Below are 15,635 nucleotides of genomic sequence, written 5' to 3' on the forward strand. Positions count from 1 at the left end.
TGATTTCTCATTGATTAATAATATGAAAATCTTTTACATTGAAAGCACATAAAAATTTAACTCATTATGATGCATGGATCTTAAAATATGTTTCTTTTTTCCTTTTCTAGTTAAATTTGTCATGTAACAAACAAACGTGAATAATGTTTTGTTGACTTAAAAATCTGTTTGACCATAACACAACAGACATTTGCGCCTACAATTTAAATCATAGAATAGAGTTAAAGAACCATTACTTTTCACTTTCTGCTTTTATAAAGCACATATTTACATTAATAGTTTTATGTTTTCCTTAAAATAAAATTAAAATTCAAACATTAAATAAGACTTTTTCAAACATTTAATAAAAGAAAAATGATTCTTGAACACTTCAAAGAATGTAAACATCTTAAGATAAATAAAAAGAGAAAAGATAAATGATATATAAGATTGATAATATGATATGATAAGAAGAAAAATATATATAATAAAAATGAAATATATATTGATGGAGTGTTTCTAAGTTTGGAGTATCCAAAGTCTAAATATCACCACTTTTTTTATAAAAAAAAAAAAAACTAAGAGGGCTTCCTTTAAAATACTTAAGGTCCTAACAAACTAGATTAAAAAATTTTACAATTCGAAGTTCAGGTGCATGATAAGAGCTAAGAGGATCACAAAACCTTGTCGGTTATAAACTCTAATCTAATAAAGTTTTCATTATCACGAAAATTAAACCAGGGGAAAAGGATGACGTTAACGTTAACCCAAAAGATTGGAAAGTGGCAGTGTTATAGGAAGATAGTTGTCTAAAAACTTAGGATTATTGCTGAAAAAGATGATAGAACTGAAAATCTCAGCCATGAAATAAAGACGTTTAGAAACCCACTAGGCCACATAAACATTAATTATAAGGGACAAATAAAAGGACAAGAACAGCAATGTCATACTATGCTGTTTATTAAATCTCTCTTCCCCTCCTGATCTTAGATCTCGTCGTCTGACACTACTCTTAAGATCTTCTGCCATAAACCTCCAAACCCTTCTCTTATCCATTGCTCTCTTTGGCCACTGAGATCATAGACCAACTCTGCCATATACAATCTTTATGTGCTTTTACAGCTATATCTGTTTCTGAATCATGCCACACTTTTGAAGTCCAAACGCATTCAACTAGGAATCAAGGTACAAAGTACCTACACGCCTCCATATTTTTTGTACTTGCATGAAAAACTATTTGTTTTCACCTTCCAAGGTACATTTCTCACTTAGTTCTTCCCATACCCTTTTTGGCCTTTATCTCAATTTTGTTCTTATCCAATTGTATCTGCTTCTGCAGGCTGTATATACATAAATTCAGCAACTGTGGTCGTGTGCTAGAAGCAAAGTCAAGAACAACTTGATCTTTGTTCAACTGGTGGATCATTTGGGCTGTTGATGTGATTGTGAAGCATAAGCTTTTTGTAAAATATAAGGGATTGCCAAATGATGGTTAGATCGTGTTGGAAGCCTATTGCTGATGGTGATGAAGGAGATGGGAGTGGGAGAGTTGATGGACTTCTATGGTACAAGGATTTGGGGAACCATCTTTATGGGGAATTCTCAATGGCTGTGGTTCAGGCCAATAGTTCATTAGAGGATCGAGGTGAACTAGAGTCTGGACCATTGGGTTCTAATCACTTGGGTCCTCAAGGGACCTTTATAGGTGTTTATGATGGCCATGGTGGAAGTGAGGCCTCACAGTTTGTTAGTGACAATCTCTTCTGCAATCTCAAAAGTATGCTTCTCATCTTCATTATGAACATTTAGATTCAATTTCATTCAGAATATTATTGTTTCTCTAGATGTTCTTCTATGCAGATTTTCAAATGGATTCAAGACTAAGGAAGCCAAGCCACTTTGTCTATTATGATAAATTAATGGATCATGTATTTCAAACTCTCCAATTAAAAGCATTCTTTGTAACAAAAAGTCCAAGTGACCCTTCAGCCAAAAATAAAACTTGCCATGTATATCTGAGCCTCATGCACTAGGCCACCAACCCCTTTGTTTTCAGTTTGTTACTTCACTGAATCAATTTCATGTGTGATCCAGGGCTCGCAGCTGAACATCAAGGTGTGTCAGAACATGTTATCAAAAGGGCTTACTCAGCAACAGAGGAGAGTTTTCTGTCTCTTGTGAAGAAACAGTGGCTGAGTAAGCCACAGATTGCATCCACTGGCACTTGTTGTTTGGTGGGGGTAATTTGCAATGGCATGATATATGTTGCAAATTCTGGAGACTCCCGGGTGGTGCTAGGAAGATTAGAGAGAGCAACAAGGGAAACAGAAGCTATACAATTATCTACAGAACACAATGTTAACCAAGAATCAGTGAGAGATGAACTTCGGTCAAAGCACCCCTTTGATTCACAAATCGTGGTTTTGAGACAAAACGTTTGGCGTGTGAAAGGCCTCATACAGGTACAAATTTGGTAGATCTAATATATTTCCTTTTGTCACTGAGGAAGATTTCAAAATTGTAAGTTCAAATGTTTCTAAACAAATAAAACAAAAAGAACTTTATATTATTTGTGAAGAGTTATTGCTGCCACTACACAAGACCATAGTCCATAGGCAAGAACAAACATATCTAAGTGCTAATAACTTAGGACCATTTAATTTATTACTAGAATATGATGTTAACACAACTTGGTTTGGCAGGTTTCACGATCCATAGGGGATGCATATCTGAAGAAAGCAGAATTCAACAGGGATCCTCTACCAGCCAAGTATAGACTAGCAGAAACATTCTTCAGGCCAATTCTTAGTTGTGAGCCATCAACATCATCCCACACACTCCACCCTGATGATCAATTTCTCATATTTGCTTCTGATGGCTTATGGGAGCATCTTACCAACCAAGAGGCTGTTAACATAGTCAGCAACAACCCACCTAACGTAAGTTTCCATTAATTAATTCTTTCTATCCATTCAAGGTTATTGTTGTTTAGTTCTCGTTGGTATGAGTGATGATGTGTCTCATGTATTTGTTTCATCATGTAACAGGGAATTGCTAGAAGACTTGTGAAAGCTGCACTTAGAGAAGCAGCTAAGAAGTGTGAAATGAGACTTTCTGACCTCCAAAAGATTGAGCAAGGGATGAGGAGACACATCCATGATGACATAACAGTGATTGTGGTGTTTCTCAATCCCAAACTCACTGAGAATACTTCTCTCTGTGGTTCTCCTCTTTCAATCAAGGGAGGTGGGTCTACCAATTCCTAGATTTCTACCTGATGATACAAAAGTAACAACAATTTACATATATTTATATATTATATGTATGTGTAGATTAATATGAAGCAATAATTACCACTATAATTTAGATGTATCATGATGATCTCTCCCCTCTTGTTCTTTCCAGTTTATAATCTGGTTAACATGAACGTATATTTATATATTAATTGTAATCTCTGCTCATGTTTCTCAAGACAACGAATCCATGGTGGTTTCAAAGTCAGCAAGGCTACGCAAGTGCCTAATAGCACTCTGCATAATATTAATTAATAGTTTGATATATCTGCGTCTACTTTGTCCCACTGGGATGTTTCTTTAGAAGCTTGGAAATGACTTTTTCTTTGACAAAAAGATAATGCCAGATATTTGGAAATGCCTGTTTCTTTTCGTCCATGATATATCCATCATTTCCTTAACAACAATTCATTCTTGTATTATGTCAGTACGAATTTAATAGTTATATTCCGGCTGTAAAATTATTTTATATTGTGGATGTATAGATTTTTTTCCTCATTATTTGTTACCGTGACCCAAGAAAAAGAATAGTAAAATCAGAGAATTTTTTTAAGAAACCATAGAAAGATATAGCTATGTAAACGCTCCATTCAATGATCAGGGAGAAATTAAAACCGCGTGTCATAGAAGTTCAACAAAAAAAAATAAAAAAACTGTAGGTAGATTCCTCCAAACTGTACGATTGATAGGTATCTTATACAACTAATCACTTTTGTTAGGAAAAAAATATTGCTGACCCTTTTCCAGTTTGATGTACCTATTACTTTTTCCCAAAAATACTTTTTAAATCATCACTTTATATGATAAAATATTTGTTACAATTTACTTTTCAGTTTATTAAAGAGATTTTATTTATTTGATCCCTCAGCTATCAAACGCAAAACAATTTAGTTCTTATATCCATTTGTTACAAATATTAACAACACATTCTTTCGATACATCTTTTTTAACACATTATTTATTATTTGGGTTAATAAATGTATGCGTATCTTAGGGAATAATAGTATATGTCTCATTTTCTATTTAATAAGTTTCACTATCAATTCAAGAGAATTCATATAAACTTTAGGCAATCATAAAAAAGATAAATATTTGTTTTCGTTCTTAAATTTATTAATCGTTGAATAGTTATTTTTTTGAAAAATAAAAAATTAAAATTTTATCTTCGAATTTGTAAAAAGTGTGATAAATTAATTTTATTGTTGATTTAAACCATTATACTTACGTGATACTTTTAGTGATGATGTGACCACTACCGATTGTTACATAAATATCATGTGTCAAAAAATTAACTTTTTTATTTTGCCTTTGAACTTAATAATTTATTATTATTTTAGTCCTTGAACTTAATTATTTAGTGACATTTTAATCAATAAGCTTCATTATAAATTATTATTTTTGTCCCTAAAAATACTTTTGAATTTTTAATTAAGTGTCACACTACATATAAACTGTTAGCATAAGGATAATAAAATGATATTTATTTATAGTGATAACAATTATTTATGATGATAAAAATTCAATGAAAAATAATTGTCAAATATAGAAATAAAAAAATATTATATTTTATATTTGAAATCACTATTAATTTATTTATTATATTTTATTAAGTTAAAATTTTAATAAATAATATTATAACAAGGACAAACAACAATATAACCAAGTTGAAAATAAATAAACATACGAAAATATAATAGATGAATTATATTTTATACTTAATTTTTTAGGTCATATATTTTTTACTTATAATGAGTCATGTCCTTTAATACTCAATCATTAAACAATAATGTGAAAACTGCAAAAATGTGTGTAAGAAAATGGTTTTAACATTTTTCTTTTTCATGTCCTCTTATACTTAATCATTCTAATGAGTCAAGTTTATTTTTTAAGTGTCTTTTCATCGTTAATATTATTTCATAAAATAGATTAATTAATTAATCTAACATTTTACACATATTACATATTAATAACATATATGATAATAACTTAATTTGACTAGAATATCTAATTTGGAACCTTGTAGAGTCTAGTTAGTAAGTCTTATGTTTAACACTTGTTATTTTGATGTAATCACTCATAAATTAGTTTTATATTTATAGTATAATTTAAATGATAAAATTGTAGAAAGAATAGAAGTGAGAGAATATGATAATATCTATATTAATAATTTCATGCACTTTTTATATAAAACTTAGTTGAGACTTAGGTGAGTTTGTTAAAACTTAAACAAAAACAACTTTAAAATAAGCACTTTTTATATAAAACATTTTTTTAAGAAGTAAATAGATTTTTCTTTTTAAAATAAGTAGAAAATTATTATTTTTTAAACATAAACAATTTAGACAAACATATTGAAAAAGAAAGTTGTTTATTTCAACAAATAAGATTAAATAAACTAACCCTTCAATGAAAATTTAAAAGTGCTTTAAGGGACCAAAATGTTAGTATCTGGTTAAGTTTAAGTTAAGTTCATAGACTAAATGATAGAAAGTTATTAAGTTTAGAGTCCCATATAAAAATTAATTTTTTGATACTTAGATAACATGTGACAATCATGTATCACCGGACGTGTCAAGTAGACACAACCATTCGAGTTAAAGGATAAAAATCAACGATATAACTAATTTATCGTATTTTTTATAAATTTAAAAATAACATTTTAATTTTTTATTTTTTCATATATCAAATTATCAATACCTAACAAATTAAAAAAAAAGAGTATTTATCCTGATAAAAAAAAAACATGTTATGCCAACATCCAATTTTTTTATACATCCAAAAAATTAAAAATGAATTAAAAAATTCTCTGTCTCAATTCTCAAATTCCAATCCTTTTTCAATTGCCAACTTCTAATCTTAAATTTCTTGAACTTAAAGCATCTTTAGTCGTGAAACTTTACTCCACAAAAACCATAAAAATGCAGTACGATCCACATAAAGCAGTTATGAAATGTTGCATGTATAATAAAGTGCCACTACATGTGGTATTTTACTTTCCCACTTTCGAGATACGAAATAGAATTTACAACTCGTGTTAGTTTCTCTAAGGAGAAATTTAGTACAAGAAAAAAAATATTCTATGCATGCATAAGAATTAGATTCATCGGAGTCATCAATATTGAGAATTATTTTTTTTTTAAAGACTAAAATTTAGTTGGCCATAAATATATATAATTTTTTTTAATTATTTACAATATTAAATGATTTAATAGAAGAATTACGTGACATTTTTATTATAACAAGTTAGATTCTCAATTTCCTTGTAAGAATTTTTTTTCCAGAAAACATAGTTATTAAAAACATTCTGGTAAATAATATTTTCTGGGATGTTATTTTTAAATAGTAAAATTAAACATGGAAAATAAAATTTCCTAAATTCATATCTTGGGAAACTAAAAATCTTCGTTATACTGAACACCCCGTAAGAGTATCCAAGTCTACTACATATTTCAAACAATAATAATAATAAGAGTAAATTGAACTAATTACTCTTAAAATTTTCTGAAATTACACCAATTTTTCTTACTTTTATCTATTCACCTCCTTAATTTTGAAAAATATACATTAACATCTTCTTATTATACATTACATTAATCTCTCTTAATTGGTCAAAAAAGATTACATTGTGCTTCCCTATAAGGGAGGTTAGTATAATAATAATAATAATAATAATATTTTATTGGCTCCTATATTATTATAAAATATGCTAATTTCTAATAAAATTAAAAAAATTGTAGATATTTTACCAAACAACTTTTAGTAGATTTTAAAGTAAAAATAACAAAAATTATCAAACAACTTTAACTTAAATTTTAAAGGTCTTCTTGTTTGTTTGTTTTTTAGCTTCACTTATGGTAACTTTTAACAAAAAAAAAAATGTTGGCTAAACATACTCTATACTTCAAGCTAGCAAGTGATTAACTCTATGTCAAATTGCAATATTCTTTTGAAGCATGACACATAACATATGTATATTTGCCTTCCTAATTAATAATAAATATTTATTTTTATAAATTAAAGACCCAAATATAGTGTATTTGACTGTTCAAAAGAAATTATTTTTAATAGTAAAGGATGGATATGCTAAGGCATCACAATAGAGTCATAATTCCAACAAAATTAACACTAAAGATCCAATCATCTGTTGCACCCCAAATATTATTATAAACTACATTTTAAATTTGTGTGTTTGCACGAGTTTACTTAAGTTATAGACCTGATTGATTATTTTAGTGATATCTCTTTTTTTCTTATAAAGCTTGAACCTGAAACTTTACTTAAGAGAATCAAACCCAAGATCACTTGGATCAACAACTTGTTGGTAAAATAAAATTATATTAAAACTAAGAAATATGATTAGTTATAAAATATTAAGTCTACTGAAATTTTGTTATGTTTTATATTTTGTCCAAATAATAATAGTTATGTAATACCTGTATAAAAATGTATAAATTCAAAATGAATGTAAAAATATTTAAAATTCAGTGATATTTTTTGTTATCGTAGATATTATGTTAACATGTGCTTGATTTTTTCTTGTCTGTAATTAATAATTTTAAATGTATTTATATTTAATAATAAAATTGATGAAATAGTATGATTTTTATTTAATAGAATCATAGATGTAGTTGTTAATATTTTTAATATATTTTTTATTGTTTTAAAAGATATTAATTTTAAATAAATTTTATTATTAATAAATATAATATAAATAGTAAGTGGTTGTGTAATATTAAAGTAGTGTGTTGGTTCTCAATCTTTATTTTTCATTCATTGTAAAATTTATTGAATGATGTATTATTATAAAAAATTTATTCTCTTGCCTGCAAAAAAAAAAAGTGTCACAGCTAGTTGTAAATAATTAAGACAGAAGTGTGATTCCATTTTTCTCATACTACAAGAGTAGAAAGAGAAAAAAAATGCTAAGGCAAGAAAAAAATTAGTGAGAAAATAAAAACATAAGTGGGAAAATATGCATGTAAGAAAAAAAACATTGGCATGATGATGATTCAATTTGTAACAGAATATAAAATTGATTAGACTTAAAAACAGTACATTAAGCTTTACAAAGTCAATAAATTATTTATCAAAATGAAGAAATTATGTTAAAAAGCGGTGATCTCATAATCAATTGTTAGATGTGTGTTAAAGTAATGTGTTGGTTGTCAATCTTTATTTCCTATTTCTCACTAAATTCATTGGATGATGCATTGATGTAAGAAATCAAACATGCAAAAAAAATATCATTTGGAGAGTAGAATTGAGAAAGAGAAAAAATATTGGAGGCAAAATACATTGTGTTAACGGGAAGCAAAATTAGTTTGTATTGTGATGAGCATAATAACAGAGATTAAATAATAAATCGTGATATATTCTATTTATGCAAACCATTAAAGTGATATACCTAAACAAATTTTGTAAAAAAAAAAAACTAAACAAAGTAACTGAATCATATATGATGTAGAATTGAATGGCATATAAGTGATGCCATGCTGACTTGGTGGAGCACAGTCATATAAACCCTAGATTATATATAATGTAGAATTAAATTTAATCGTATTTAATGGAGACATTAATGCTACTTATCATACATTTTACGTACAAATATAAGATATTTTAAAAATGGTACTCATGTACATATCTAACGTGTTTGAAAAAAGTACACATTTAATGTAACGTGTTTTCGAAATTTATTGCTGTTTAAGTGATTTAATTTAAGACTAATTAAATTTATATTTGAGTGCTTATAATTAATTAATTAATGATGGATGTGATGATACTTTACTTATATTTGTATGTGTTTAGTTAGTTTTTGGTGAGTTTGGGCTTGAAGAAAGATGAGATTTTATGATTAGTGAAAAAAGTATGAGTTTAGCATATATTAGGTGTAGGAAGGAAAAATCTTTTCAATCTTATATCTCTTTAAGCCTCTCGTTTTTGCTGAAACTTTCTGTTTCTCTCTCTCTCTCTACACACTTTTCTTCACAATTCTCTCTTCTCCAAGAAACCACCATTAGAGAACTTTGAACTTTGGTATTGTGCGGAAAGAAATCTTTTTTCTCCGCCCTTTAGTGGTTGTTAAATGATCCTAGATGAGACAATCTCCATTTTTTCCTCTCTTTGAGATCATGTTTGTTTTCCCTAGAGCAATCGTGAACTCTCATGGAAAAACTTGATTTTAAGGGGTTTTGATTCTATCTTTGGTTGGCTTTGGGGTCAAGTTGATGCTGGCATAGTGTGGTTGCTATGGGATTGAAGGAAAATTCTTCACTTGGACCAAAAACTCACTTCTTTTTGCTTTCTTCTTCAAAGAGCCATCATCTTGGATTTATGTAGGCAAGAGAAGCTTTATCCTTTTTTATACTTAAGTTGTTGTGGATTGGTTTCAAGGTTGTTGGAAAATGAATCAGGTTGTTAAAAATAGAAGTTTAGTATTTGAGATTTTGCGTTTTGAAATTTGGGTTGTTATTTATTTGATGAATATTGATTAAAAGTTCATATTTGTGAACTGTTTTGATGTTGTTTATGTATTTGGAATTGATGAGAAAGAGTTTGAGTTTGTTTTCAGATGATTTGGAAGCCATGAGAAGCAATTCTATAGAAATTTTGAAATTCTACAGAATTCGCGTCCAGTGATCATTTTCGTGCCCAACGTCCAGTGTCGTGTCTAGTGACCCTTTTCATGTCCAGTGTCCAGTGACCATTTTCACGTCTAACGTCTAGTGACCATTTTGAGTCCAATGATTAGTTTTAAGTTCAATGACCATTTTGAATTCAATGACCAATTTTGAGTTCAGTGACCATTTTGAGTCTGATGATAAGTTTTGAGTTCAGTGACCATTTTGAGTCTAGTGATCAATTTTGAGTCCAATAACCATTTTTTAGTCCAATAACCATTTTAAGTCTGATGATCAGTTTTAAATCCAATGACCATTTTATGTATGATGATCAGTTTTGAGTCCAATGACCATTTGAGTTTGATGATCAATTTTGAGTTCAACTACCATTTTGAGTCTGGTGAGCTATTTTGAGTCCAACAACTAGTTTTGATGTGGATGTGATTAATGATTATTTTCCTTGCATAAATTAACTCTTTTGAGATCTTAATAAATTTATGATAATATGAGATGTGGTTGAGATAATATTATTTTATTATTAGAGTTGACTTTATGTTGAGATCATGAGATTCACATTCATATGAGTTTTTTGTGAGTTGTTTGCAAGAATTTAAGGTGTTGAAATATTTTGTTATGCTTATTGAATTATAGGTGGATTCATGAGTATGATGAACGTGAAAATGGTGAATCTATGGTGTTACAACCTCTTGAGATGTTGTGATTGGTGGATGAATTTGTGATGACATATGATATTAATTTGAATGATCTTAACAAACATGCATTGATGAATGACATGAAATGTGAGTAAGCATGTAAGTTAGGGGTGCTAAGAAGGCCCTTAACCTAATGCTGGAGGTTGTGGTGGTGGTTAACGCCAAATGGAGATAGGTTAAGGTCTTTGCAAGCCTTACCAAGATATGTCACTACCCACCTTCATCCATTTTTGATAAAATCACACTTATTCCACATGATTAATTCAAGTCTCCCTAAATGGTCAGATCATAGAGTACGATAATGTTAAGGGATGTATTTGGGTTAATCGCTCAAAAGGTGAAATCTTCTGAAAGTAAAGAATTAGCATGACATAACATCATAATTAAACATGTGCATTGATAATTATAACTTCAGAATGATGTGTTACTTGAGAAGTTGTAGTACACGACTATTGAAAAAAATGGAGGATTTGTATATCTCTTTTTAACATCTTGATCTTATAGTTCTTTTATATGTTGTTTTCTTTTAAAATGAGTTTACCCTTGCGTTTTCTGTTGAATTGTGATGATCGTGTCATTTGATACAAAAACAGATTATGATGTAGTCTCTGAGGAGCATGTCCCTCGTGGTTATTGTGGACTTGGTGGTAGGTTTAGAGGCGAGATCCGACCCTTTGTCATTTATTTATGTTTTGTCTTAGTAGGGACCCGTTTAGGGTTTATATATCTTCATGGATCTTTGTTGTATTTATTCCCTTGATGAGACCTTTGAATTTTGTTTAGAGATTTATTCATGATATTTTGATGATGTAGTGTCTTGGAGCATACACACTTATATGCTTTACGACGTCAGGACCTTTCTTTTGGATGATGTTTATATGATATGCTTGTATGCATGAAAAAAAGTATACATATTTTCATTAATTAAACTAATTAAATTTTTTTAAAGGATTAAAAAAGAATATTTGCATGTTAAAACCTTAGTATTTCATGTAATGATATTTGGAGTCATTACATTTAACAGGAAATTTTCATTTAATACTTGATTAAATTGCTCAAATTAATACTATTTAAACTAAATGTTTTTGGTTAAATGTTCAATTTGTTCGGTAATTTTCTTATTTTTGTGTATTCATACTTTTTTGATATAGTCTCTGAGGAGCATGTTCCTCGTGGTTATTGTGGACTTGGTGGTAGGCTTAGAGACGAGATTCGACCCTTTGTCATTTATTTATGTTTTGTCTTAGTGGGGACCCGTTTAAGGTTTATATATCTTCATGTATCTTTGTTGTATTTATTTTCTTGATGAGACCCTTGAGTTTTGTGGAAATTTATTCATGATATTTTAATGATGTAGTGCCTTGGAGCATACACATTTATATGCTTTACGACTTCAGTACCTTTCTTTTGGATGATATTTATATGATATGCTTGTATGCATGAAAAAAAATATACATATTTTTATTAATTAAACTAATTCAAAAAATTTAAAGGGATTAAAAAAGAATATTTGCATGTTAAATCCTTAGTATTTCATGTTACATTTAAAAGGAAATTTTCATTTAATACTTGATTAAATTGCTCAAATTAATACTATTTAAACTAAATGTTTTTGGTTAAATGTTCAATTTGTTCGGTAATTTTCTTATTTTGGCGTATTCATACTTTTTTTATACTTTCGTAATTCTCTTGTATATCTCAATAAAACTATAATTACTCATGAATTTTTGTATATATTTTATCTGCACTAATTTAAAATGTAACATAATACAATAGATAAATGTGTTATTTATTAATAAATAAAAATAAAAACCATATTATGAACTGTAATAATTACAAATATATTTAATTATTTATGGCTTTTAATGTTAATTAATTGATTGATATTTTTAATTTTTTTTAATTATGTTATTATTACGGAATATATTCACTTAAGGGGCACTACCATTCGAATCAACAATTTGGTGATTTTGTTTTAATTATTCTTTTAAATTTAGCTTGGTTAGATACTTCTTTTACAAAACTAAGTGATATCAATAAAATATATTTTACCAAAAAAAATATTATTTTGAATTTAACTAAATATCAATAGAGTCCTTATTTTTAATTACTATTGTTCGTATAATATGCTTTAATAACTAAATTAGAAAAGTATACTTTTTTATACATACATAATATTTATTTCTTTAAATTTTTATTTTTAATTGTTAATTAAAATAAAATATTATGACTTATTTTAAATTTAATCACATATTTATAAAATTATTATTTTTCATGAGATAAATATGAAACTATATTAAGACCGTTCATGTAAAATATAATATTATTTTTAATTATAAAATCAACGGATGTAATTTTAGTTCTTACATTATGTATAATTTTTCATGAAATCAACAGATATTGTAGGATTATGCAAAAATTATAATGGTTCTAAATGATCTAACATTTTATTGTAAAAAAATTGCATTCAATAAAATCAACAATTGTTGTTAAATTAATAAAAAAATCTAATGGTTCTAAAATATTTAAGTGTTTTTCTTACCAAGAGAAAACCATTAAATCAAATCAATCGTTATTATCAAATTAGAATTTTGATTCAACCACCAACAAATGTTTCGTATCTTATAGATTTATTGAATCAAATAGACGAGTATTGTCAAATTAAAGTTTTGTTGTAATGGTTAACAAATGTTAAGTTTCCTTTATATATAATATATAGATAGATATATATTTTTATTAAAATTACATATTGAAATATATTATAAAATGATAAATTAAAAAAAATTACTTACGTGTGTGTGGGTATATTATAAATATATATTTCTTACTTTCTAATTGTTAAAAAAAAATGACATGAAATCAATGGGATTGACAAGGTTATGAAAAAAAATCTAATTGTTTTAAAATGTTTAAACATTTTTTTCTTACAATTTTTTTTCAATGTATCTAAAGAATGGTTGTTGTTAAATTAATAAAGAAAATATAATGGTTTTAAAATGTTTATTGGCAAAATAATAAAATAAGTTTAATGGTTCTAAAATGTTTAAACATTATTTTACAAAAAAAAATGCATTGAATTAAATCAATGGTTATTGTCAAATGAATAAAAAAAATTAATAGTTCTAAAATGTTTAAGTCTTTTAATCAATGTTGGTCGATAAATTAAAAAAATAAATCTAATGATTCTAAAATGTTCAAGTATTTTTTATTAAAAATTGCATATTGAATCAAATCAATGATTGTTGTGAAATTAAAATCTCAATTTAACAATTCACAAATGTTTAAGGATGTAAGATATTTATTGAATTAAATTAATGATTATTGTCAAATTAGAATTTTGATTAAAATTCAAACTTCCTTTACATATGATATATAAATATAGATTTTTATTAAAAAATTAATATTAAAATATATTTTAAAATGAAAAAATTAAAAAAATGACTTAGGTGTGTTGGTATATTATAAACATATTTCTTAGTTTCTAATTGTTTAAAAAAATATAACATGAAATCAATGGGATGCATTTGTAAAATGTTTAAGTATTTTTTAATAAAAAAATTGTATGAAATCAAATCAATGGTTATTGTGAAATGAATAAAAAAATCTAATGATTCTAAAATGTTAGAGTCTTTTAATCAATAATTGTTGCCAAATTAACAAAATAAATCTAATGATTCTAAAATGTTGAACATTTTTTTTAATTAAAAAATGCATATTGAATCAAATCAGGGGTAGTGGCACGTTGCTAGCTGGAGGCATAAGGTTGGTAATTAAGTGTTAAATATTTGAAGTAAAAGTTAAATGGTGGGTGTTATGTTTAGCTTCCACGCGTGAGTAATAAGGATGATTTTTATGATGGAAAATGAATTAAAAGAGATGGTAAAATAAATCTAAAATGAAATTGGATTAGAAATTTAGGATATTAAAAATAAAATAAAATTGGTATAAGTTTAATTGAATAAAAAGAGTAAGACATAATTTAGGATAATTAATTTTGGACACACGTAACTATTTAAAAATTAAGAAAGACTATAGCAATTTATTTTAGAGAATGAAATTAATAGAACAAATAATAGGAATTGCTATAACAATAGTTGGTGTCTTTGAAATTTGAATTTAATTTTGATATATAAGGTAAATGAATAAAAATTATATTTTATTGAGACTGTACAAAGAAGAGAATTATGCTCTTTAATTAATCATTTTAGCTTTTGTAAAAAAAAAAAAACAACTTTATCTCTAAATGAGCTCGAAAGTGTTTGGTCATCATCACGAGGCAGTATTGATTATAAGATCACGAATTACATGTGCGCGTCAATAATACATTGGCTATACATGCTCCTGAATCTTATTTTTAATAGCTACAAGTAAATATAATTACAATAATAAAAAAGCTTAAATAATTTTTTATAATCATTATAATTTATCATTTTTATTTATTTTTTTCACAATTTTTTGTTTTAGTTATTACAAATTATATTTATTTTATTTTATTTTTCATGTTTAAAGCGATTTAGATAGTGCTCCAAATAATGAAAAAAAAAACGCTTGAAGAAAAAAAACAAAACAAACAAAATAATTTTAGTAAAAAGACTCATATATGTTAATTTAAAATAAATTAAAATTTTGTAAAAAAAACTACCAAACAACTTTAGTAGATTTTAAAGTAAAAAAAAAAAAAATTAAAATTCTTGTTTACTTTTTCTAGCTTTCACTTAAAGTAACTTTGAAGTGAAAAAAAAGTTGGATCAAATGATAAACTATTATTTGAGCCTTATTTTTTTTACCTCATTTTATCTTATCTTGTTTTGATATTGTTTTGTTATCAGAGTTTATGGGTATATATGGGTATGTATTAAGTGTGACCAATTGAACGGGGAAGCTGAATGATGGAGAAGAAAAGAGGTAATGTTGGGTGTCCTTGCTAAAGGAATTGTAGATTTTATTTTTATTTTTAAAAAAGGATATTTTTATGGGGTATCAAAACCCACTGAATTCATATGGAGGATGATATCTCCTTTTTGCAGTAACCT

The 15,635-nt window shown here is 26.9% G+C and overlaps 1 protein-coding gene across 2 annotated transcripts; it reads left to right on the forward strand.

The window, feature by feature from the left end:
* The first annotated feature begins 734 nt into the window (after positions 1-734).
* LOC100819870 (probable protein phosphatase 2C 38) lies at positions 735-3,540 on the forward strand. Of its 2 annotated transcripts, none has more exons than XM_006594028.3 (5): positions 735-1,234; positions 1,319-1,756; positions 2,074-2,441; positions 2,682-2,918; positions 3,027-3,540. In XM_006594028.3, exons 2-5 carry the CDS (start codon positions 1,465-1,467, stop codon positions 3,243-3,245), a joined length of 1,116 nt encoding a protein of 371 aa, XP_006594091.1. In that variant the 5' UTR covers positions 735-1,234; positions 1,319-1,464; the 3' UTR covers positions 3,246-3,540. The 2 variants fall into 2 exon arrangements, with proteins under 2 accessions (XP_006594091.1, XP_003542486.1); XM_003542438.5 differs by having other exon boundaries at positions 735-1,164.
* Positions 3,541-15,635: the final 12,095 nt, after the last annotated feature.

This window comes from Glycine max, chromosome 13 (genome assembly GCF_000004515.6).
Source record: "Glycine max cultivar Williams 82 chromosome 13, Glycine_max_v4.0, whole genome shotgun sequence".
NCBI lineage: Eukaryota > Viridiplantae > Streptophyta > Magnoliopsida > Fabales > Fabaceae > Glycine > Glycine max.